Below are 27,297 nucleotides of genomic sequence, written 5' to 3'. Positions count from 1 at the left end.
AGTCCCTGGGAGGTGAGTCCACAGCGTAGTAGGGGAGACGGTGCCTGGTTTCAGTACCACAGCCGTCTCTCCCCCTCTTGCTGCATACCTAACCGTGGACCGGCGGGACGCACCACAGATCACCTGATATCGCCGGGTGAGCTGCGGAAGCGATCTGCGGCTACGGTGAGGTTTGGCAACACACCTCCAGACACTTGGTACAGGGTCCGTACTACTTACCCCGGGAAGATCACACTGAGAACCGCCAGCTGTGTATTATCCATCATCAGCCCCGATTACTACTTAATCACAAGTGCGGGACGCCGCACCAACATCCAATTACACTACAATACTGACTATACACTGAAAGGTCTCCAGTTCCTGCTCCACCACTGGAGCAATATTGCTTCCACAGATCCAGAGTGATTTGATTTTGGAATTTTTTCTTGTTTTATCAAACTTTCTATCTTTGCTTTCAGAGACTGAACATTGCCATTAGACGGCATATGTCCAAAAGACTGACTGTCATATTCAGCCCAGGAACTACCATCCCTGAGATTTAAAGCTATTTACTTTTACCCAATAAAATTCTTCAATAACTTATTGATTATCAATATTATTAATTCACATATCTATAATTGACACAGACTATTCAGTCACAGGTTTTGAGCGCATTATAGTGATCTATAATCATAGATCAAACATTTGCAGTCTAAAAAAAAAATTGACATGACTGGTCCCCACTAAAAAATAAACTATGGCTGGTCCCCACTTAGAGAAAAAGATATATGGCTGGTCCCCACCGACACAAACAAAACCCAGATTTCTTCCCCCCTTGTCACTCACACTGCAGCAGGATCGCGTGCGGGCGGGCTTCCAGGCAGGCTGCCGGGCGGGAGATAAAGAGAGAGTGCGGACTGGCTGATTGGTGCCGGGCGGGAGGTAAAGAGAGACAGAGCACGGGCTGGCTGATTGGCGTAGGGCGTTGGCTGGCGGAGCGGGCTGGAGGGCAGTGGACAACGCGGCGTGCGTGACCTGTGATGTCACGCCGCCGCGTCTTTGCAGGTCACTGCTCGGGCGCGCCTGAGTCTCCCAGAGGAGCTCAGCGGCCCGGGATGCTGAAGTACGGTAAAATGTGCCCGGTGGCTCTGACAGCCCCGCGGCACACTTCACAACTGGCCACGGCACTCTAGTGTGCCGCGGCACACTGGTTGAAAACCGCTGCTCTACACCTTGCGCTCATTAAGTACATAGTTACATCCTTTTCAAGTTTAAATTCTGTGATTGCATTGCACGTGATTATGGCATCTAGGGTGCATTCATATTCTGTCTGAAAGATAATTATGAGTGTTTATTGCTTGTTGATAATATAATAACTGTGTAATGTGTTTTTTTTTCTTATTCCGGTGTAACAGTTGGTTATGCTTTTCTGGCTACAGAAGATGTGAATCATGATGCAGTGAAAGATGTTATTTTTCTTTTCAAAACTGACAATTCAAGCAACTTAAATGTGTCCTGTGCTGATGAAGGTATTGTGTTTTACTGTTGGTCTGCTCCCCTTGCAGGTGACTGTAGATGGATGTATGTATAAAGAAATGCTACAGTAAATTTTTAAAATGTGTAAAATTATTATTTAAATCATGTAGTAAAAGACCAAATTTTAAGAGTCCCCCTCTTCTCCAAATCTATATTTCCTAGCTAGATAGTTGGTACCAGTTTGCCCACATCGTTCGTCTGATCATCTAAACTTTGTCTTACAGCCATGGGGGTGACTGGGAACCATGGGTATAGAGTGGAGCAGGGGAGCCTGGGCACCAACTAGTTAATCTTTTTTACTGAGCAGCACAGGCTCCCTCTCCTATACAATGCCACCTCAGCCAGAGAGCACGTTTTAGTTTGTTGCCTCAGGAGTGGAAACGGTTTAGGGGCTGCCAATTCAGCCTCTGCTTAGTTTAGTTTTATTTTCTTGTATACTGAGCGGGCAGTGGGTTAGTGTCATTGATACCCCTGCTGCCACTCCTCCCCTGTTCCGGTGGCCGGAGCACTGGTGACAGGATCAGTAATCCCGACCGGCTCCTGCTCACACAGACCGGAGCTCAGCCGCATCCGGAACGCTGTGGACAGGTAAGGCAGCTCTCTGCTTGCAGAGAGCCGCATTTTAGCGGTTTACTTCATCCGGTAAGGGAAGCGACCGGTGGTACTGGCAGTGGGGTCCCGGTCTATTTCTGCACCCCCACTAGACCACCAGGGAAGCGGGCTATAACAGGAGGTGCTCTTTCTCAGCAGAGACATTCCCTGGGGTCGGCCAGACAGGAAGGTCAGCTTCTCCCCCATCCCTTGGCGCGCTCCCTGCCCTAGGATACCCGCCACAGGGCTGCTTCTTCGCCTCTCTACACCCCTCAGCAGACGTCAGGTGGCCATTTTCATATTTCCTGATTTGCTACAGAGAATGAGACACTTGCACCTGTCTCCCCAGGTGTCAGGTTATAGAATCCGGTTCCTTTCTCCCCTGTTAGGGTATGATTGTTGAGCAGTTATTGCCCATTATTTGCATTATTGCATTATCCAGCATTGAATGCTTTATTTGTGTGCCTGTAATTATATAGTACTGTGTTCTATTACACTGTGTCTATTCTTAAACTGTTTTCTCACTATTTAACCTCAGTCAAATTTCTACTCAACCTCTGTTAGTACTTAACATCTGTTAGTCGTTAGTTAAAATTGGGGACACTCTTATTTGTTTAGTAGGTGCTCATTAATTCATTGTTTTACTGCTTTAGGTACCTATCTTAAGTGGTCCTTTCAACATTCAGTGTCTTTTCCTCAGTACTGTTATTATTATACCAAAATGTGTTGGAGTATTTCCTGGTACACATTATTATGTCTTCCAGAGGTCAGGCAGCGAAAGTCCCCAGGGGCTGTTGTGCACAGTTTCTTTTTAGAACTGTTCTGTGTCTATTGCAGCTCAGAACCAGAAGAACAATGGTTTGTGTGAAACTTGCATTGCAGGAAAGCAGTGGCTGTGGGTCTCCTTCAGGAACCAGCTTGGGCATCCAACCATGTCACAGGCTATGTTACAGTTGCCCTCCCAGCTGCAGGCCTCTCGGCCCGCTCTTCCTTTGCCTACAACAGCACTACCTGAGCCAGCATGGTTTCAGAGTTTGTCTCAGTCGGTCCAGGGCCTAGTGCAGGTATCTACCTCACTACAACAGAGGCTGGATCAACCATCTACACGCCAGTCGTCTAGACAAGACCCCTCTGTTCCTCTTCTTTCAGGCTACAACTCCGTCAGGGGACTCCTCTTGCCCGGAGGAGGATGTCTGTGACATTGGATGTGGAAACATCGTCTCTTCGAGAGGACTGACAGTGCCAGGGATGTAGATGCCTTGTTAAAGGTAGTAAAGTCTGCTCTATTAGTTAAGGATTCTAATACCATGCCTACGGCGCATGCGCCCCTTTTTAAATGGAAGAAAAGGCGGCGGCGGTATTTCCATTGTCTCCTCAATTGACACACCCTAACAAGCGTTTACTGGTGTCTAAACTCATTTTGAACTTTTACCCTCTCTCAGCTTCAGATAGGGCAGAGTGAAAATTCCTTCCTATGCTGAATGCGGCTTCTCTTAAGGTTACTATGGATAGGAAAACGTACTAAAATCCATTTTTCCAATGCAGGTGTGGCTCTTCGTCCAGCTCTAGCCTCTGCTTGGGTGGCCAAAGCTCTAGGGCATTAGGCAGATTCTCTTGAGGAAGGCCTTCGCAATAGTACCCACCAATCTGAATTTCTGTCCAAGGTGGACCTCAATCACGAGGTAAGTGTTTACCTGGGGGAAGCGGCCACTGACTCTGGCTTTCTTTTTCCTCAAAGGTCTCTGCTTCCGCAGTAGCTGCTAGAAAAGCGCTCTGGCTGCATACTTGGAGGACGGAACTATGATTTCTAAAAGGTTGTAGAAGCCTTACCTTTCTCAGATAATATCTTGTTTGGGCCTGAACTGGATAACACTCTGGCTACAGTAGCGGCTTTAGAGACAGCATTCCTCCCATCAGCGGAACCTAAATCTAAAGGTTTTCCTTTCATCCGCAAAGCAAAGCCAGGGTGCAGTGCTACTTGAGGTAACGGCTCCTCCTGTAAGTTTACAGGTGCAGAGGCCGTCAGTCCTGGTCGGCCCATCATCCAGACCCAAGCCGGCCGACAAGCCAGTGGCTTGACTGGGCGGGCCTGCTCCTGGGAACTTCCAGTGCGGGTCTTCTACTATTTGCAGCAAACTTTCTGTTGACTACTTCAGACGCCTGGGTAAGAGGTTTTTTTCCCAGGGTTATACTCGCACCTTCTGGGATCGCTCCCCAAGCCATATCTTCTCCACAGGTCTTCCATCAGACCCCAAAAAGGCAGTGGCTTTGAGGAACTTCATTTGGTCACTGCTGGCGTCCCATGACATCATTTCAATTCCTCCTCCTCCTCAAAAAGGAACAGGATCCCATACCAACCTGTTTCTTGTTCAGAAGTTGGACGGCTCCTTTTGCCCAATTCTCAACCTCGAAACGCTCAACAATTACCTCCGTGTTCTGCGATTCCGGATGGAATCTCTTCTATTCTGGCAATGGAACCGTGAGACTACATGACTTGGATATTCAAGATGCCTGTTTGCATGTCTTCATATGTCTGGATCACCAACATTCCTTCAGGTTTGCTGTGTGGAAGGATCACTACCAATTCCGAGCATTCTCGTCTGGGCTTTTTACGGCTCCTTGTGTGTTTACGAAACTCATGGCGGTAATAGCAGCGGATCTAAAACACAAGGGGGTCCGTATCATTCATTACTTGGATGACCTTCTTATTCTGGCACAGTCACCACAGTCACAGGGGTCCTTCAGGACCATCTTCACCTAACGGTGACCCTCCTTCAGTCTTACAGATAGCTGATCAACTGGAAAAAGTCCACAATCTCTGCATTTCAGGTGATGCTTCACTTGGGAGCCATGCTGGATTCTAAGGTTCAGAGGGTATTTTTCCCCATTGGACAAGTTGATCACATTACAGGACAAGATTCAGACCTTATTTCGTAATTGCAGAGTGTCCTTCCACGCCTGCAGTCGGATTTTGGGCACGTTCAACATTGTGGAATACACCAGACCTCTTCAGTTGGAGATTCTGTCCCGATGGACCCGCTCCCACCTTCATCTTCGATCTCAACAGATTCTCTTGTCTTGGGAAGTGCGCTACAATTTGATGTGGTGGCTTCATCTCTCCCACTTGGACAAGGGTCATCCAGTCTGGATCCAGGTCCAAATTGCCTTCGATACAAGTCTTCCAGATTGGGAGGCAGTAACGTGCCATCACACCTTTTATGTTGATGATCGACTCAGGAAGCTTTACATCCGATCAGCATCTCTCGGAGCTCCGGGCAGTTTACAAAGCCCTGTGCAAGGCCAAGCTGTTTCTCCAACACAAAGCTGTCAATGTTCAGTTCGATTTATATATATATATATATATATATATATATATATAATATAATATAAAATTATCATTAAGGCGGAACCTGCAGCAAAGGGGCCATGAGGGACATCGACATGATGGCTTCTTGTCACATCAAAAAGAGTACTACTCCCGCACCAGAAATCTGTCCAGCTTTTCTGGTAGACACCCTAGCATTCGAGTGGATCATACCGTTCCTCTATGTCTTTCCCCCAAACTCTTTGATCCCGCATGTTCTCTGCAAACTGAAGTTGGTATGGTAATTCTCGTCTCTCTGGATTGGCTATGTCGAGCTTGGTATGTTGACCTTCTTGGCCAGTCTGTAGATGCCCCGTAGCGTTCCCTTTCTTGCCATCCTGTCTCAGAGTCCATGTCTGCACCCGGGCCTCGTCCGCCTCGCTTTGATGGGGTGGCTCTTGAGACATCCATCCTAAGGGAAAAGGCTTGTCTACCTCGGTCATCTGTACTCTGCGGAGTGCTAGGAAACCATCCTCTGATCTATCACAGAGTATGGCAGACCTATTGGTGTGAGGTTTGCCGTCTTAACACTCGGGTTTTCCGTTTGTCTCGGATCCTGTCCTTTTATGTTGGCCTGAATTTGGGACTTCGGATTTCCTTCCTTAAGGTTCAGGTCTTCCTTCTCCCTCTCATTGGGCTAACTAAACTGGATCTCTAGCTGAGGTTGTGGGGTATAGGGGAGAGGGAGCCTGTGTTTCTGGGTAAAAGGATGAACTAGCTGGTTCCCAAGATTTAACTGGTAAGGACAAAAATCCCTTTATCCCATGATTCCAGCAAAATTTACAGTGTGCATTGGGAAGATGCTTGGGAGGTCCAAAAGCTAATTTCTATAAATGTTTGGAAATGTATTGGTGGTGAGTTGTCTGATTGCGGTAGATGCTATGAGGAGCATGGAACTTTTTATATTTCATGTTTTGGCCTGTCCACATATAAACAAATTTGAACAACATAAGACTCAAACATTCAGCTATTTCAAAATAAAGATATATCTATAAATGAATCTAGCTGATACAGAATCTAAACTACTATAGGCCTGATTCAGATATGTCTGTAAACCAGATGGTTTACGTACATATCTGATATTTGTGGGTCTGTGCATGCTTGACTTGTTCTGCACATAGGTCCTGCGTTACCGCTCTTGGTCCCCCCTTAGCCACAGCATGATTGACATGCTGCGGCATTGTGGGGACAGCGACCTGGTCCATTGTACAAAATGGGCACATGACGCCCCTGTTTGTATGTGTGCTAATCCCAGGGTCTGCATAGTTGGGCACAGACTTACTGGACCTAACAGAGGGGTTCTGACAGCTACTGATCTCATTAGTCATTATAAATGCATAGTATTCTATTAATAGGTGTATTTTAACAGTTGTATATGTTTAGGAGAATCTGATGTTAAAAATAAATCAATTTAAGAGAACATAACAATGGTTGAAGTTGAACATTAAGGTAAATTGGTGATGAATGGAATGTTAATATCTTAGATATGAATATAAATGATATTGGACCTTTTTGAATATTTTCAGGATTCCACTCGCCATGCTACTTTTTATCTGCCTTGTCTGGGACAAATGGAAGTACCTTGTGGGTCAGACCTGTGGCTGATGATGATGTACAGCTTGTGGAGTGTGGTATTCAGAATCTTGGTGGCGTAGAACGTGCTGGCTGCCTAATTATTGGGGGATCTGCATCCATTTTAGCAATTGATTCTGAAACTGGTAGGTTTTTTACCTGTACAAATCTTTATAAAAGATTATACAGTATTAGATTTCTTTTTATTTTTGTTTGAATACTCTTGAAATATAGCATTAAGCAATATTTTTTCTCTATATAAATATAAAAATCTTAAACCCTTTCTCCTCATGTTACTATGATTTTTTAATATAGATTAGGCCAAAATGTAATTAGAAAGGTGGAAAACAGTCTTATGTTGAATTATGTGTGGACCAATAGATTAGTTCTATGGTCATATAGCTAAACAGTGAAGTACAAAATGTCTGGATAATATTATCACGTTTGGACTATGGGCCTGATTCAGAGTTGCATGACCAGTCAGTTGCTAGCACAGCCGCTCTGTGCACACAGAAGTAAGAGTGGATATTTGCCCATACGCATGGTTGTACACCTCTATGTGGCCGACTGTCTTCATCAGTTGGCTTGTTAAAGTAGCTGTCGTCACTATCCGTTTTTGTTTGAACCAGCACTGTACCTGGTGCAAGAGATCTGTTTGACATCAGATGGATCTTTGCCTTCGCACAATTCTGCATAGTATGCCATTCCATTTACACTCGCACACAGCACGTCCTCAGAACACTTATGTGTGACTACCCTGTTACGCCCATTCAGCTGGAAGTAGTAGGGATATATACAACCTGTAGTTCTACACAGTACTAAAAAGAGTTGTCCGCAAAATTGTGTTCAACTCCATATCAATTCCTAGATTGTATATACAAAACAAAAAGAGGTAAATCGACATATGTTTCACTTCTTAGGGAGCGCTTAAGTCTAGACTTCAAGATCAGATCTATATAATATCACAATTTATTATGATCAAGTAAAAAACATGTAAAATTATAAAACTATCAAGTAAAAAACATGTAAAATTATAAAACTATATTAAGTATCCTACACAATTAGTTACATGATGGCTCCTCCTGAGCGTATTCACTTGACGCGTTTCTCTGTCATGTGGGCAGTATGGGGAGCTCCTACTCTCAGGAGGCGCTATCATGACTTTTTAATATCGTTATTGGTTTATTGAACCAGAGGCATTCAATCCATTTGGATACAATATTACTCTGAGCTGACATTTCATTGAAGTGAACCATCTTTTGATCATATGTTATGAATGTAACGAATTGCGTGGGATACTTAATATCGTTTTATAATTGCTGATTATTTTTGTTTTTTACTTGATCATAAGAAATTGTGATATTATATATATATCTGATCTTAAAGTCTACACTTAAGCGCTCCCTAAGAGGTGAACCATGTGTTTATGTACCTGTTTTTATTTTGTATATATAATCCTATCAGCTTAATTAGAGGCTGGAAATTTGGTAGCAGCTTTGATATATATTTCATACAGATAAATTGGTATTTATTGATATTCTTATTTAACGCCCGGTTGTGTTATTTTGTTGATTCCTAGATTCTGACTAATGCAACTTCAAATGCGCCCACATCTAGCGATTTTTGGAATATTGCACATGTGTCGTGGCTGCATGTGCATCTATGCATCATCATCTTAGCCGCTTCTCTGAAGCTGTTAAATGGGCGTTTCTCCATGGCTACTGTGTGGCAACAAATGCAAAAGCACACAAGAGAGCAGTTTTTGTGGGTGTGTTGGAGTATATTGTCGCTATGTTACTCACTATTCAGAGTCAGACATATACATTGTGGATGCCAAATTCAGATGCATCTATTGGGGGCTAGGTGTATGCGCCGATAATGCAATCACATACACTTTACTTGCATCCAATGCGTTTGGAGTTGCGCTCGCATTATTTATGACTCAGAATCAAGCCCATTATTTTACTCTGTAGACCCATATGATTCATGTTCCGGTTAATTCCTTGTCTTCCAGGAAACACTTTGTGGGGGGAAAGGACTGGCTTTGAAGCTACAGCAATTGTTACAAATCCAGTGCTGAAAATTTCAGACGTAGACCAGGATGGAGTAGAAGATATAATGGTCTTTGTTGCTGCGGCAGATGAAGTAAGCAGTGCAAAAATTTCATGATTGTAATTTTCTTTCTTTGCAGTGAATTCAGTTTTGTTAACAAAACCCAACAGCAGTTCGGTTATATGTTAATAATGTAAAGAATTCAAGAATAATTAGCAGTGTGGAAAACAGACATTGTAGTTCACATGGGGGTAAATATAATTGTCCGCGACATGCAGGCATTGGCGAGGTCCCGGCAAGTCTGCCCAATGTGGACTCACCGGGAACTTGCCGAAGCCTACATGTTGCAGACAGCTTCAGAGGTACAACACGATTTCCCCATATTGTACAAATTCGGTCCCAGAAAGCACCAACCTGCAGGGCACAGAAAGCTCCTCAGAGACAATCGGAAGTTCAACTGGAGATTATACAGGAAGAAACAGCCAGTATCAGAAAGCACAGAACTACAGATCTCAGCCAGCAAGTCCAAGATGGCAGCCACAACGCTAAAAAATGCCAGGAGCGGCAGGAAAATTCAATTGGCTTCACACAGAGGAAGAAGGTAGGGGCAGCCTCGGCCAAGTCTACAGCAGGTGCAGTAAAAATCCCAGCCAGGAAAATCAGCTCCACAAAACCAACATCAGCCAGATGAGCAGGATCCCAATACAGCTGCAGTCATGGAGGACACGGGGAGCGCCCAGCGGGAGACAGGAGGGAGGAGGGCAGTCATCAAACAATCCACAAAAAAATAGCTCAACCATGTCAACATCGGCATTGTGTGCGGCTCTGAATCAGGCCCACTCTGTGCAATTTACAGGAAAGAAGCCAGTTTCAACAGCAAATTTGTCATTTTAAAACATGACTTACATTGCTGTATTGTGTCTTGTTTTATGAGTTGAGTAACACCAATACCAGTACTATTTGCCATTATCTGCATCTAAAAGCAACCTAGACTCTAATAGGAGCACAATACAAATGAAAGGTGCAACATTTATTGAATGTTCATTATCAGTGAATTTTTTTGTCGTCTTTTAGCTACAGAGCGCTGTATTCTCAGGGAAAAGTGGTGAGCGTATTGGCCAAAACTGGAGCATTGGTAATGGAAAACCAAGCAGTCATTACGTGCATGTTACAAAGTCAAAGGCGCTGTATGTCCTATTCTATGCAGGTAACACTTTTTCATAAATAGAATAACTAAATGTTGCATTTATTTTGTTTGCAGCAAAATTGCTTCAGTAAGCAAAAATTTGATGCCAAAAGCAAGGCGGGGGATGGGCTTGGTAAGAATTAAGATGGCCTTACACTGAACTGTAATCGTTCAGATCAGCTGATGAAATGACTTTTATGAATGATTTTCGTTCAATGTATGGACATTCAAACAGTCTGGATCATTTGATTTGTTTATCAAACCTGTACGATCCTCCCAACCGTCATTCTGCCAACTTCATGCTATTATTATATACGAAAAGTTCAGATTGTCGTGTCCTTGTTCCACACATTGTGCGTTCTGCCAGATCGTCTTCACTATCATGCGGTCTATGATCAGCTTTAGAAAATGAGGCAGGAGATATTAGGACCAGAAGCCAAACTACTGCAGAAATATGTGCCACTCCAAACATAAGCCCTACTGTCAGAGCTTGTCCAATCACAGCTTTGGTACTAAATCAATCCAACGAAAACTCTTCCCCCTCTAACCCCTCCCACCTCCACCGAATCCTCAGTATTTTTGTTTAGTACCTTAGAAGTAAGGCACACTTATTTTTAATCTTTTATTTTATTCATTTTATAAAATAAATAGGTTTTATTTATTTTCTGTTTTACGCTGTAAGCGCTTAAGTGCCTGTTCACAGGTTAGTTTGGAAGGCTACTGTGAGCCCTAGTCCCGCTCTGCCTACTACCTCTGGGGGGATTCACCAAATCAGCTTTGCTGGTCTACAGAATCCACCATGCCGGAAGGTACTTATTAAGGAGGCACTGGGTCTGGTCAGAGCAGCCACAGGCTCCCCTGGGTAGAGCAACCACAGGTGTACCGGGTCATTGCCGGACCCGGTACACGGTACCGCATAGTCCCGTGACCAGGTGTCTCTGCCACTTCCCCCAGCGCACTCTGCGGCTTCCTCAGTCATTACTCTTTTGTTTTGGCTGGGAGAGGACCCGTGGCAGTATGAAATTGCCATTCAGGTTCTGCACTGCACTGCAGCTAGACATTCTGCCTTGGAAGGCTCAGGGGGTCTCTCCGGTGCTATTTTATAAGGAGAGAGACCTGCTCAGCAGACTAGGGGACAGGCTGCACGCCAAAGTGGCATAGATAAGGCACTTATGTGGGATTACCAAGGCGCACCTGCAGGTTTTATGGGATAATATAACTCAGTAGATGCATATTGTCTGTATGTGGACTTAATCAATTTATGATTGATATCTTATATCAGCTGGCTACTAAGCTGCAGGTTGTTAATTATTATTACCATATACCGGTAGCCTCCTTCACTGTTCCTGAAAGGATTTAGGCAGGTGATTAGTTATTTCCTGTTTATTTCTGTGATAGAATAACATGTCAGGGAAACATGAAATAGTTTCCATAGTTAAGCAAGGCTCTGTTATGTATTTTTAATGTTTCGCTTGTAGAATAAAATTACCTAAGGGTTGCACAGAACCGGGTACTCTCTGTGCAGAATGCACCGCTGTGGGCATGGATCCGCAGCCTGGAGGTTCCGCCGACGTGTCTGTGATCTTGGAGTGGGCTAGGTCCATTGTGGAGGCTATTTCAGAGTTAAGTTGGGCCCGTAGTATGGGGGAAGTGTCTAAGATGGCTGCATCTATAAATAAGATCGGGTTTTACACCGGTTAATTATAATTTCTAATAGCCACGTGGCAATAAGAAATTATGTAAAGCCCAAATTTATTAAAAGACACATCCAGAGACAGGCTGAGTCAGGAGCCTGTCCATCTGATCCATTAGAAGTGAAGCGATAGCTAATGTGATCATTTCGGGACCCTATCTGAGCATGCAGGGTCTGCTGACCACACATGTGCGGGCAGCAATCTCCTGCTAGACTGTAGCCTATAGGGTACGACGGCTGAAGATGGTCTGAGTTACCAGAGCCAACATTCCGGAGCTTGGTAAATTTGTCAATTAAGCAGCCCCATAGAAACCTATGACTGATGCTTTTACTGTCAAAAACGTAAGACCGCAGAAGATATCTTCAACATAGGCTGGACCACCAACCCGTTTCACCCCACAGCACCCCAGGGTGCCAGTGCACCCAGTTTGGGAACTACTGTCTTAGAGATTTGATAGGCAGTAATCTTAATGATGATGCTGCATCCTGGTGAAATCAGTTATATTGTTGTTGTTTCCTACCACCTACTTTGCCAGATTGTATTTGTTTATTTTCCAAAATATTAATTGCTTTATTTGTATTAATTGCTAGAACCCACAGGAAAGACTGTTGCTAGAACCATGAACTTGTGTTGAGAGGAAATACTTCAAATCAAAGCTCTCATTGCTCATAATTCCCATTTTGTAAGACCTAAATCTATAATGTGTATGAGATAATAACTAATAAGTATGATTGGAGTCCTTAGGGCTCTCTATCCTGCTGTTGAATAAGAAAATAAATCATGTTTCATCCTTGCAATATTAACAAGATTTTTATATTTACTTTAAATATTTTTCTTTTATTCCATTTGGTGAGATTGGCACCACAGAGTATAGATCTCCTCCAGAACTCTGACACTTAAAATAATGTATTCACAATACTTTCTCCTCACTCCTCAATTCCCTACATCCTGCAGGGACACAGTTGTTCTTGTAACCAAACCCTAGGGATATTAGAAAGGTATAATACCCCCTCTGACAAAAGGAAAATAAACTGCAGCAACAAGTGAGTTATCAGGGTGGGTGTTAGTAACTGTAAAAATCCAGTTCTCGCTTCATCCTTTTGAGTATATCCCTAAACTGGCTAAGTAGGTAACTCACAGTTGCAATGCTCAGCACTATCCCACCAAAACTGTCATCCATGGCTGCTAAACACTAATCCTGTGGAACTTCATAAAGTGTACACAGAAGAACACGTGGCTGCCCATTACAACCAAGACCTCAGTTTTCCTTAATTCACATATTATTGACATACAACTACAAAGCTCTAACAACACATAATAAGTAAAAAAAATCACTTTTCCTTTGTAGACTGGTTATTACCCATGTCTACAATGACAATGTCCTGTTTTAAGTGTAATTTTGAAACTACTGTAGGCTGGAAAGACCATTTAATTCAAGAAAGACGATATAGGAAGAGATGTTCCCAGCTTCTTCAACCTCTGGGCCATATAAATAGCCAAAAGTAAGTGTTTTACAAGTAAGAAGTTTCACATCATCAGTGTTAAATGGTTTAAATTCAGATCCCAAGATGTTAGGGGACGACTATATGGTGCTAGCAAATGTATCACACTTAAAACATCTTCATCTCCAGAATCACTGGCAACTTATTTGGGAAAATATGTGGTTGGAAACTTTTGTCTTTTTTAGAACATGTTTCTTCCAGACCATATGATAATTCTCTGAGACATGCTTTCTAGCTTTAAGGATGCACTGAATCACTATCAGATAACCGCTTTTTAAAGATCATAGCTTTAACAACGACAGCATTAATGCCAGCCACGCCAGTCCCTGATGCCTAAAAGATCCTTTGGTTAGAAGATCTTCTATGACAGACCCACAGATATTCTAAGCATGTCTGTTGTACCAGTAGCTCTCTGGGCAGTTTGATGCCACCAAAAGCTTCTGAAACGTTACTTTATAGTTTTTTTAGAACGTGGGGCAGCATTGCCACTGAGGGGCACATATATCAGATAAAAACTGCCAGAGAAATGTCTGTGAAACCTTTGTTCTGGATCCTTTGTCCTTCAGCAGAACCACTCCACCTTGTGCTTCATTTGAGATGTCATCATGTTGATGTCAGGTTGACCCCATCTGTCCAAAGTCTGCTGAAAGACATTCAGGGTTGAGAAACCTTGGGTGCAAGGTGTGCCTGCTGAGACAGTCTGCCTCCCTGTTCTACACTTGTATGACCACTGCCAATATTGCTGGGACATTTTGTTCTGCCCATTGCATGACCCTGCTCATCTTCATTGCAAGTGAGTTATTTATGCTTGATGGCGTTGTCGTACTGAATTCCTCAAAGGCGAGTCGTCACTGTATTAGAGTGTTTGGCACTACCCTTATTTTTGGAACATTGAATCGAAGCTTTGCTTCCGCTGAGGACCACAGACACTGAAATCAACAATGAAGGACCCCCTTTAACACCCACACAGGTTGGCATCCGTTATTACCCTGAAACAAGACTTGCCGGGTCATATGATGGTTCAACTGTTCTATCCCAAAATGAGTTGGATCTGGAACGTTCTAGAATTAAATCTTTCAGACTACGCATCTTTGAAAATTGAAACCATCTTCCCAATAACTTTCATACAAAAATGAAAGGACACCCATCTGGGAGCAAATTTACATTTTTACTAGTTTTTGCAAAGAGTCTGTCTAATCTGTCCCTTGTAAAAAAAACACTTTCTGCTGTCGAGAAGGAATCCCAAAAACACTAGACTAGAGATCAAATTGTATTTTTGGTAAGTGATAATCCAACTATGGACCTCCATAGTCTTTGCTGCTGTTACTTTGTAATGTTCCTGAAGTAGTGTCAAGGATTTTGACTTGATCAAGAGATTGTTCAAATAAGGAATAATCATTATAGCCTTGGACCTCAACAGTGAGGCCATAACTGCCTTTGGCATCCCCAAAAGGATGGGCAGTTACAGAGTAGAGAAGAGCAAAAGATTTGAGAATACATTTCAAAGTGCCAGAGTCCAGGAGGAGCCTCTATACGCTAAATGTAACAGTTATTCCCATAATATGAAAGAGGAAATCTTTTTATTGTGTTGAAACATTTTTTATTTTTTATTTGATGGCTTCATTGTGCACAGTATGTTTTATTGTGGTGAGTTTTGTTTCCCCTACATTTCTATATGCTGGCATGCACTTGCGATCATGTGAATGCTGGCACTTGCAGTTCTACAAGTGTGTATTATAACTAGCACTTCCATCATGGAATAATAAGTGTTGCCATCATCATAAATAAATATGATGCATAAATAAATCATAATAAATGTACTGTATATGCTTATATTGCATTATATATTGGTTCCTTATTAAAACAAATCAATATATGCTGCTTCATAATGAAAGATATTGTTCCCATAATTAATAAGTTGACTCCCTATGAAACGGGGCGGTTTATGATGTGGACATTCATAATGTCGACATTGTAAATGTTGACAATGTAATTTAAACCTAACCCTAATTGCAGCCTAACCCTAAATACATCCTGAATGTCGACAATATAAATGTTAATATGGTGACTGCATATCTTAAGATATACTTACCGGACCTGCACAGTTTGGTACCCTAGGCAGACATTTAGCTGTTGCACTCCCCAACCATGTCCACGGGCCTAGCCGCTGTCACCCTGGTGGTCTTGGGTGGTAATGAGGAAAGGTTGTCCCACTAGGACCTTACCTGCTATGCTGACCTTAGCCTCACAGAGGGGTACCCTCTGTGCTGGCCCTTCCTAGCAGGGGTGAAGGGTACATAAGGTGAGTGTGTTTGTTTATTATTTGTAATGCTGTTCCTGACGAAGGCACTAATAAAAGCGCTGAAACGTTGAATTCACAACCCTAATTTAAGTGTGGTTATTATATTTGTAATGGGGCTATTGTAATGAAATTTTCACCAAATGTCTGCAACAACCCATGCAATCCACACATGCAAGAAATCACACCATAGATGTCCATAAATTTAAGTTACAGTATGTGTAATAATGTGAAATGACACAGGGAAAAAGTATGGAACACACTTACTGAAATTTATTTAATACTTTGTACAAAAGCCTTTGTTGGTAATGTCAGCTTCAAGACGCCTCCTGTATGGAGAAACTAGTCGCATGCATTGCTCAGGTGTGATTTTGGCCCATTGTGGTAGACACAAACAGTCTTCAAATCTTGAAAGGTTCCGTGGGCCTCTTCTATGAACTCTAACCTTTAGTTCTTTCCATACATTTTCTATTGGATTCAAGTCAGGTGATTGGCTGGGCCATTCTAGCAGCTTTATTTTCTTCTCTGATACAAATTCAGAGAAGAACGTAGAGCCCACGCCGGGCTCTACACTGACTCTGGGTGCCGTTTTAAATATATACCTGCAACCCGCCGGGAAGCAGCGGCTTACAGAAGCCGCTTCCTCGTAAATTCTGCCCAAAGTCTCTCTTGTGGTCCTCCCTGCCTCTTTGCAAGTCTGGACACTGGCCTCCTGGACCTACTGCCTGAAGACACACTGGACTTTTTGGTTGCCACAGTCCCACTTAGCTTGGAATGTCTCCACAGGCAGCCTGACTGGTCTGCCTCAGTCCTCCTTGGACTTACTGCACTCGGCAGCTCGTGGGTGTCCTTTTTCTTCCCTGTATGGGCAGATCACGCCGTCTATGCTGATAACGCCATACACACACATTATATATATATATATATATATATATATATATATATATATATATATATATATATAGCTCGAAAGTTCTGCACTATCAACAATATGAAGACATCTTCGGGGTGCTTCCAAGGACCCGCAAGCCCCAAAATAGTGATAAAATAGTGATAAATATCCTAAGAGGAAGGATGCACTCGCCGATTTAAAACAACATTAGAATTTATTCATATTTGGACATCATAGTAGAATAGAGGAAACTCTGTGATCATGGTCGACGTTTCGGTTCCATTCCAAACCTTTCTCAAGACCTCAGACCAACAAGATCATACATGTATCATAGTAGAAAAATTATATAACAATATCTGTAAAAAATTAAAAAAACAGAATAACCTGTCTATCAGGCTTCTATATACAGTCAGGTGCATAAATATTGGGACATTGACAAAATTTTACTATTTTGGCCTCTATTCACCACCATAATGGCTTTGAAATGAAACAAACAAGATGTGCTTTAACTGCAGACTTTCAGATTTAATTTGAGGGTAATTACATCCAAATCAGGTGAATGGTGTAGGAATTACAACGGTTTCTATATGTGCCTCCCACTTTTTAAGGGGCCAAAAGTAATGGGACAAACTAAACAATACTAAATCTAACTTTCACTTTTTAATACTTTGTTGCAAATCCTTTGCAGACAATTACAGCCTGAAGTCTGGAACACATAGACATCACCAGACGCTGGGTTTTATCCGTGGTGATGCTCTGCCAGGCCTCTACTGCAAAGGTCTTCAGTTCCTGCTTGTTCTTGGGGCATTTTCCCTTCAGTTTTGTCTTCATCAAGTAAAATGCATGCTCAATCGGATTCAGGTCAGGGGATTGACTTGGCCATTGCATAACATTCCACTTTTTAGCCTTAAAAAACTCTGTGGTTGCTTTTGCAGTATGCTTTGGGTCATTGTCCATCTGCACTGTCAAGCGCCGTCCAATGAGTTCTGAAGCATTTGACTGAATATAAGCATATAATATTGCCCGAAACAATTCAGAATTCCTTCTGCTGCTTTTGTCAGCAGTCACATCATCAATAAATACAAGGGAACCAGTTCCATTGGCAGCCATACATGCCCACGACATGACTCTACCACCACCATGCTTCACTGATGAGGTGGTATGTTTTGGATCATGAGCAGTTCCTTTCCTTCTCCATACTCTTCTCTTCCCATCACTCTGGTACAAGTTGATCTTTGTCTCATCTGTCCATAGGATGTTGTTACAGAACTGTAATGGTTTTTTTAGATGTTGTTTGGCAAACTCTAATCTGGTCTTCCTGTTTTTGTGGCTCACCAATGGTTTACATCTTGTGGTGAACCCTCTATATTCACTCTTGTGAAGTCTTTTCTTGATTGTTGACTTTGACACATATACACCTACCTCCTGGAGAGTGTTCTTGATTTGGCCAACTGTTGTGAAGGGGTTTTTCTTCACCAGGGAAATAATTCTTCTGTCATCCACCACAGTTGTTTTCCGTGGTCTTCTGGGTCTTTTGGTGTTGCTGAGCTCTCCGGTGCTTTCTTTCTTTTTAAATGTTCCAAACAGTTGATTTGGCCACACCTAATGTTTTTGCTATCTCTCTGATGGGTTTGTTTTGATTTTTCAGCCTAATGATGGCTTGCTTCACTGATAGTGACAGCTCTTTGGATCTCATATTGAGAGTCGACAGCAACTGATTCCAAATGCAAATGTCACACCTAGAATCAACTCCAGACCTTTTACCTGCTTAATTGATAATGAAATAACGAGGGAATAGCCCACACCTGTCCATGAAATAGCTTTTGAGTTGATAGTCCCATTGCTTTTGGCCCCTTAAAAAGTGGGAGGCACATATAGAAACCGTTGTAATTCCTACACCGTTCACCTGATTTGGATGTAATTACCCTCAAATTAAATCTGAAAGTCTGCAGTTAAAGCACATCTTGTTTGTTTCATTTCAAAGCCATTGTGGTGGTGAATAGAGGCCAAAATATGAAAATTCTGTCAATGTCCCAATATTTATGCACCTGACTGTATCAACAGAGCAAAAACGTGATTGGATGAATACCAGTAATCAACAATCACTTATGACACCAACCTTCACAGTACCGCACCAATGTGTAAATAAAGTTAATAGTCAAAACGTGCAATCCCATCATGTAATGTGAGACCACATGACAATACATGTATGTAGACAAAGCATAAATACCTCAGCTTCAGTATAATCATGGCTAGAAGTAGCCAGGAATGGTCTATATGTGAATAGATGATATGGGTTACATATATGTAAAGTTAGCATCTAATATAGCATCAAATTGATTGCAACCCTATATAAGGGCACCACCACCTGTGTCAACTAGTGAACCAAAAACACAAGTATAAATACCTCAATATAATAACTCTGGAGTATAGCCAGACATGAGAAATTCATTTAGGGACACTTGAACCTATGGAGGTATATCAGGGTTATATCCATGTATGTAACCAAGAAAATCCAAGTGACGTCTCCGTGCTTAAAAGAGCACACTTACCTGGAGTACAATGCCTTTTCAGGAGCTGAATGTAACCACGATGTGAAGTGAGCCACAGGACCCGCCGACTCCCGCTGTGTGCATGACGAGGTGCTCGGTCCCGGCTTAAAAAGCCGCTGAACCGGAAGTGCGCGACCGTCATGTGATCTACTTCCACGTGTCACAATGACACGCAAGCTAGAGGGGGTTGCTAAGCAATGGAAAGGAGGAGCGGTATTGTGAACAGTGACCACGTACACGCATGACAAGCATGCTGACATGGGTATGTAGACAATGTATACGGTAATATTATGATATAGGAGCCTGATATGACTGACAAAACAGTTCCCAGTATAATATGCAGAAAATTAACACATTTTTTTAAACAACACTGTAATACCCAAATACTGATAGTCAGTGATCTAATTGTATTCATATATTTATACAAATGGGACTGGATGCAACCATTATAGTCAGAGGACTGCACTAATACAGAATATAAAACGAGAAAAAAAAGAAGAAAATGGAGAAAGGAAAAAATAATGAAAGAAAAAAATGCAAATACAGATAATATGAATTATGTGCTGCTTTTAATCGTATCTAGCGCCCCAATGTGTGACTTTACAAAAAGACACTCAGAGGATTATATTCATTTAGGCCCCTTGGCATAAGTGTCAAGTTTATGTATCCAAAAACTCTTGTTTTTTTAAATTCTGGAGCCTATCACTGCCTTGTTTTGGGAGGAACCAATCAATCAATTTGCATCTTAAGGAAGCAGCTTGATGTGCTTAAAAATGCCTGGCTACAGGTTTGTCACTTTTGCCAGTCTGCAGGGCTGCCCTAATAGAGGCTGTATGGTTTGCCATCCTGTCTCTGAACCTTCGGGCCGTGAGGCCTACGTAGTAGAGCCCACACGGGCAGATCAGAATATAAATCAAGTGATCAAGCGCACAATGCAGCCTGTACTTGATTGCTATCTTGCTGCCCGAATGTGGATGAGGAAACGTCGCGCCAACTACCATAGGGGTGCAGGTTATGCATCCCACACAGGAATGACTCCTTGGTCTCAGTAACATCAACGCCAATGTCTCACTTTTTTTGCCTTGATATAAAGTGGGCCTCATTAGCATCTGCCTCAAATTAGGTCCTCTTCGGTATGCCATCATAGGTGGTGGCATATGTTGAAATGGCAATGTTTTGTCACTTTGCAAAATGGGCCAGAATTCCTTAATAGATTTCTGAGTAGATTTTGCTTTGCCATCGAAAGTGGTGGTATAAATCAAACGAGAGTCCTTCCCCATGTTGGAAGTGACTATATCAGGTGCGATCGCGTAAATGTGATTGGCTTTCTGAAGGCATCTATGCAAAACTGATGGCTGATACCCTCTATCCAGGAATCTCGCTGTCATCTCTCTCAACTGGAGTTCTCTCATTTCTGCTGTAGAGTTGATCCGCATAACCCATAAGTACTGCGACAGTGGCAGATTTTCTTTGAAGGCCGTGGGGTGGTAGCTAGTAGGTAACAATGCCAAGTTCCTGTCAGTAGATTTCCTAAATAATGAGGTAGATACTAATGGAAACATCTAAAAAGTTTATTACTCTGCTGTCAATTTCATATGTAAAACGTATCGCATTGTTGAGTGTGTTTAAATTGGTGACCAGTTGCTCAAAATCTTCAATGGTACCCCGGGAAATCAAAAAAATATTGTCTATAAAACGGCGATAAAACTTAATGTTATCACCATACTCTGAGATGATATGTTCGCTCTCGTACTTATCCATGAACAAGTTGGCATACGACGGAGCCAAGTTTGAACCCATTGCAACACCTGACGTTTGCAAGCAGAAACTATCTTTGTATTGAAAGTGATTCATACATAGTACCAATGTCGCAAGCTCAATCAAAAATTCAGTAGGGATGCGCTTAGATGACCTAGTCATTAAAGCCGCTCTCAGTGACTCAAGGCCTTCCTGGTGTGGAATTATGGTGATCGGTCTGCCTGGTGGCTTCACTGTTGTTTTATGTATCTTCGGCAATGTGTATAGATTGGGACATTGCGGGTTATCCACTGTGAGAAATTGAAATTCGTCGTCATCTATCCATCCTTGTAAAAGGGCATTGCTGAGCACCATATCAACCTGAGCTTTAATTTCAACGGGCCTATAGGCCAAACTCATATAATCATTATTATCAGCCAGCTGTGACATAATTTCTGCGTCGTAATCAGCCTCCTCTAGCTTGCGTGTCATTGTGACACGCGGAAGTAGATCACATGACGGTCGCACACTTCCGGTTCAGCGGCTTTTTAAGCCGGGACCGAGCACCTCGTCATGCACACAGCGGGAGTCGGCGGGCCCTGTGGCTCACTTCACATCGTGGTTACATTCAGCTCCTAAAAAGGCATTGTACTCCAGGTAAGTGTGCTCTTTTAAGCACGGAGACGTCACTTGGATTTTCATGGTTACATACATGGATATAACCCTGATAAACCCCCACAGTTCCAAGTGTCCCTAAATGAATTTCTCATGTCTGGCTATACTCCAGAGTTATTATATTGAGGTGATTATATGCTAGTGTTTTTTGGTTCACCTGTTGACACAGGTGGTGGTGCCCTTATATAGGGTTGCAATCAATTTGATGCTATATTAGATGCTAACTACATATATGTAACCCATATCATCTATTCACATATAGACCATTCCGGGCTACTTCTAGCCATGATTATACTGAAGCTGAGGTATTTATGCTTTGTCTGCATACATGTATTGTCATGTGGTCTCACATTGCATAATGGGATTGCACGTTTTGACACTTAACTTTATTTACAGGTTGGTGTCATAAGTGATTGTTGATTACTGGTATGCATCCAATAACATTTTTCTCTGTTGATATATAGGAGCCTGATAGACAGGTTATTCTGTCTTTTTTTATTTTTCACAGATATTGTTATGTAATTTTTCTACTATTATACATGTATGATCGTGTTGGACTGAGGTCTTCAGAAAGGTTCGGAACGGAACCGAAACGTTGACCATGATCACAGAGTTTCATCTATTCTACTATGATGTCCAAATATGAATAAATTCTCTTGTTTTAAAGCGGCGAGTGCATCCTTCCTCTTAGGATATCTATCACTATATATACATATATATAAAATAAAAGTGTGTGTGTAATATATATATGTGTGTGTGTACACTGTTGTTTTACAACAATAGGGTTTTAAAGTTTGTTAAATATACTGTACTCACATAGAGCGATATCCGAACAGATGTTGTAAATAAAATTATCCTGGGAAATCTCACATTTACGGCATTAGTTATGTGGGACATGAAGAGAGAAAAAGAAGGCATGCTCTTTTTGTTTTTACGTTATATATGAATAAATGAGAATGTTGCGCTTACATACCGAACTTCAGACGGGGTGATCAGTAAAAGATTCTTTTGCTGTCCAGAATAGTACTTTATACTGAAAAATAAAGCTGAAAATAGTGTGGTACTTTAAAAACAATGGTCACATTCTCACAATTCCTGAATTTTATCTAGGCAGATAATAGAGTCCAAAGCTCTTCTGCCAGGAGTGTGTAATATGCTGGTTTGCACATATCCTAAGATGCCTGCGGCTTCCCATGCTGCATAATTGTTTTTGGATGCAATTTACATATGTCTTTTGCGCAATATTGACTACAACTACACATCAGCCTCTGTATCATTTCAATCGAAAAGGACTTCAGAAAAGAAGTGAAGGCGCTATTTAATTAGTAGGAATAAAAATATTAAATTTATTAAAATAAATAAAACTAAAATAACACACATTTCACACATAAAAATAATAATACATACGGTATTATATATCCACAATATTAATACCTGAATTTGTTAGCACAGCACTTCCGATATATAAATATTTATATCAATATCCAATTTAGTACTCAATTTTCTAGTGCAAACAATTCAAGCTTTTCATAAATACTTTTGTTCACAAAATTAGCATGCTTATGATTTGTTGCAAAAAAAGAAGGCCTTATATTAAAAATAGTCACTTTGTAACCATAGGCTCATGATATCCATTTATCCGGTTTATTCATTTTTGTATTTATAGTTGTTATTTCATATTACTGCCCTGCACAACACAGATACCATTTATTCTCTGGCAGGTTCCTAATGATGGATGTATAGGAACACGACCCAAACTCCCAGGGAGTTTAATCAGTCATCTGCACTTCCTGCTGCTGGTTATATATACCAGAACACACAGCCAATCTGAAGTAAGTTTGAAAAGGATAGTATATACTTCTCTCCTTGGTTTGGTCATCTGTTTAGTCATCCAGTTGTGCAGTCTCCTGTGGATAGTGGGGTTTGATAACGCATTTCTCTGGCCATTTGTGATATCAGCGGCTTCCTCATCTGAACCTGCCAGAGAATAAATGTGTTGTGAAGTGCAGTATTATATGTGAAATGTGTGTTATTTTAGTTTTATTTATTTTAATAAATTTAATATTTTTAATCCTACTAAGTAAATAGTGCCTTCACTTCTTTTCTGAAGTCCTTTTCCAATGTACTATTTAAAGGGAGCAATACCCTTTAGAAGGTTTGACTAGTAACTCTTGTCACCAGATAGACTAGCGCCCTAATAATCTTTTGATTGTCTTTCTGTATCATTTCATACTGCACCGTGCACTCATCCATAAGTTTGTACTGCAGCATTAGTGAACGTTTCAGTGATCTCGCTGAGCAAAAAAATTTGTGGGCCCCAGGGACCTACTCCACTGTTTCCGGGTTCTATCACATATTATGGGGGTGAGGGCAGGCAGCAGTTGGGACAGTGCTGGGGGACAAAGGCAGGGAGAAGTTGTGGTAGAGCTAGTGGTAGAGGGGAGTAAGGGCAGGCAGTGCTTGGGGTAGGAAGGGGGTAAGTGCAGACAGCAGTTGCGACAGTGATAGGGGCAAGGAGGGAGCTTAGGGGCAGGCAGTGCTGGGGGGGTAGGGATGGGGCAAGGGTATATAGCTGGCGCAGTACTGGGGGTCAAGGAGGGGGTTAGGGGCTTTCACTGACATTGCACCGAAGGGTCCCACCACACACTGGCAGCACCCGTGGCACTGCAAAATCGTTTCCAGCAAACACTGGCACTGTACAGTAGGGTCCTATGGGGCAGTGATGAAATGATGGTGGGGGGTACGGGGTAGTGATGACATTATGGTGGAGGGGCACGGGGCAGTGATGACATTATGGTGGAGGGGCACGGGGCAGTGATGACATGAATGGGTGAGGGGTGCAGGACTGTGACGACATGATGGTGGGGGGGATACAGAGCTGTGACTACAATTAATTGTAAAAAACAATAGGTGAATGGAAAGGAAAAACACACAAGACAGCAACAAGATGATTTTACCCAAATAGTACTGCTGTTCTGCCACAAACACACTTTGTTACCCGCTATGTCAGTGGACTAGCCTGAGATAACATACATGTGACATAATGGGAACAGGCAGCAACATTGCAGCTATCTGGGCAGATCAATTCACCCCAATGTATTTGGCATCACAAACATGACAGTGTGGTCACACAGAGAGAAGGCTTCCGCAAAGGCAGTGTGTGCCCTTTGTCACTCACTCAGCTGTCTGCTGGTGCTGGAGATGCCGCTTGTGGGAGGAGCCCCCGGCACTTGTAACTCCAAGGTTGTTGGGTTGGAGAAGTCATCCCGGCGCTGGTTTCCAGCAACTGTGTGTACTTTCAGAACAGTGCAGTAACTGTGCTGTCAACGCATCCTATGGTACCTGGGCCGGCTCCCCCGCCAGTACACTGGCATGGCGCCCGGCTGGCTGCAGCAGCTGGTGCTTGCTGTGTCATCCAATAGATAGCGGGCTGGGGACAGGGCGGGTGTCTAATGGGGACACATCTTCCTCCTCATTGTACGAGGAGACGCTGCTGCCTACGCTGATTGGTTGAGGAGACGCTGGACAAGTTACTGAGCTGGCTGCTGCGGTGCGCACACGTATGTAGTGTGGAAAATGCCATGTTCCAAATTTACTTTTTTTCTTTGCCTTATTCTAAAATATTTTCTCTTTTTTTAATTCTGAGTTTGAGAAGTCATATGTTACACATACTTAAGATTTGGAAAGATAACAGATTTTTCCTGTATTAGCAGGTGGGTCCATTGCTGGATATTCTGTCAGCGATCTGTGTTTAAACACTGCAGGCCCAGAAAGTAAACTTTTATCCATCAAGCATGATCCTGAATGGGAGGAACAAATGAATGTTTCTGCAGGCTTTATACCTATCATAACATCTACCAGGTATTTGTATTTTACTATATATAAAAAAACAATGTGTGTGTATAATATGCTAATATGTCCATCCCTAGCATACGTAGTGAGAGCTGGATGGAGGTGCATGTATGCCTAACATCTCCCATTGCCACCACGCACATACTACTTCCAAGCCTTGAAAATTTCCCTAAGCCCTCCCTTCCACCTCCACAGAAATTATATTCTTTACATGTTAAAAGTGACTGAACGGATCCAGCACGACAGCACATGCCATGCCCACCAGTTTGTGATGCGTGCGTGCGTGTGTACATGATTCATATTTTTTAGCGTGACCATAGGCAGACCATTGCATTGCAATGATTAAAGAGAGACTAGCAGTAAAGAAAAATCCCTTATTATTTCAGACATAGGAAAAAATGGAAAAGGAGAGTAAAACGAACAAACACCAGCGTGAAGGGAAGGGGATGGGAATAAGCAAGGTGATGGCAGTGAAAATATAAAAATAATCAAAAACCTTGGTACAGTACACCAGCAAAGAAATACACACAGCCTGAACAGAAATAAGCAACGCTGAGAGAAATTAACAGAGAAATAATAAAAAAAGACAAAAACATGTTATATTAAAAGGTACTTTTAATAAAAGCTACAGAAATACATATTACAAAAAAGAGATAGAGAGGGAGAAGTGGCACACTCGATGGTGGAGAAGAGCAAGGTGGCCATATTACCATAAATAAGAAAGGGGTGGGGACAATAGAGGAGGAGAGGAAAAAAGATTGAAACGGAAGCCATGGGAGGGGTGGTGGAAATAAACAGCGAGGCAGTGGAGATTAGGGGTAAAGACAGATGGGGTGGAGATAGATAGGGCAAAGAGATAGAGAGAAAAAGACACAGGGAAATAGGGGTAGAAACAGGAAAGGAGAAGAGGAAGAGAGAGACTGGGGAAGGGCAGAAGAGATGAAAAAAATAAATCTGCAGAAAAGGTGTGTGTGTGTCTGTCTGTCTGTCTGTCTTTCTGTCTTGCTTGCTTGCTTGCTTGTCCTTGTACAATTAAATACCAGCTAATGCATTCAACTTTAACCTTTAAAAACAAGATTGAGTGCCAATAGTGCATTGTACCCGCATTGAAAGTCACACTTTAACACCAAATTTGTACATACTTTAAACATATCATCAATATATGCTTATGTGTTTCCAATCCAGACACATACACTTCTTTATCGTTATCTGAGGACTTCCAGAAAATCTGCAGTTACAATATTCACCAAACCGCTCAGAAATGGTTGTTTTTTTTATTACTTAATATAGTTAAAAAATTATTTTTAATCATCTTCTATATATAATTTGCTTAGTCCCTTTGTCTGGAACACTCTTTGAATATCTCAAAGACTAATTAAGATATTAATGGGATTATTTTGCAATGGATTTCAATGAGCAATAAATTACAGAATATGGAATAAAATTGTATAAAATTTGATTAAACAAAAAAAATGTACTAAAACCATAATGAATGCTTTGGTGTAGCTAACCTTAAAATGTCAAGAAAACTACCAGAACACAGAGCCGGCACAATGACCCGGGGGAAGCAGGATAGATGTGACTGCCCCGGATGCTGTTCTCATGCACTACTGGTGGTCTTTGCTCTCACATGGACCCGGCGCCCTAGCCATGTGCGGACACTGTTTACGTTCTGCCCAGTTCGGCTCTTGATTGACCACCTGGCTGCATGATGTAGCTCTTACATTATGAGGGAGGGCACGCAGGCAGCACAACACGTGAGGCTGCTGCCATAGGGGGGGCTCTTCCCTCACCTACTTTCTCCAACACGTGGA

At 42.2% G+C, this 27,297-nt stretch overlaps 1 protein-coding gene across 5 annotated transcripts in view; it reads left to right on the top strand.

The window, feature by feature from the left end:
* The window catches only part of FAM234A (family with sequence similarity 234 member A), an 83,588-nt gene that overhangs the window by 25,012 nt on the left and 31,279 nt on the right, over nucleotides 1–27,297 (top strand). For 4 of the 5 annotated variants that reach the window (XM_088466696.1, XM_088466698.1, XM_088466699.1 and 1 more), the window contains exons 3-7: nucleotides 1,395–1,508; nucleotides 6,997–7,188; nucleotides 9,057–9,187; nucleotides 10,169–10,301; nucleotides 25,342–25,492. In XM_088466696.1, coding sequence (XP_088322822.1) covers nucleotides 1,395–1,508; nucleotides 6,997–7,188; nucleotides 9,057–9,187; nucleotides 10,169–10,301; nucleotides 25,342–25,492 — 721 coding nt within the window. The remainder of the gene's footprint in view (nucleotides 1–1,394; nucleotides 1,509–6,996; nucleotides 7,189–9,056; nucleotides 9,188–10,168; nucleotides 10,302–25,341; nucleotides 25,493–27,297) is intronic. The other variant, XM_088466697.1, reaches the window with a different exon arrangement.

Source organism: Taudactylus pleione, unplaced genomic scaffold, assembly GCF_031769625.1.
Source record: "Taudactylus pleione unplaced genomic scaffold, aTauple2 ptg000066l, whole genome shotgun sequence".
Lineage (NCBI taxonomy): Eukaryota > Metazoa > Chordata > Amphibia > Anura > Myobatrachidae > Taudactylus > Taudactylus pleione.
The sequence above is the reverse complement of the archived record's forward strand: the minus strand, read 5'-3'. Positions and strand labels throughout refer to the sequence as shown.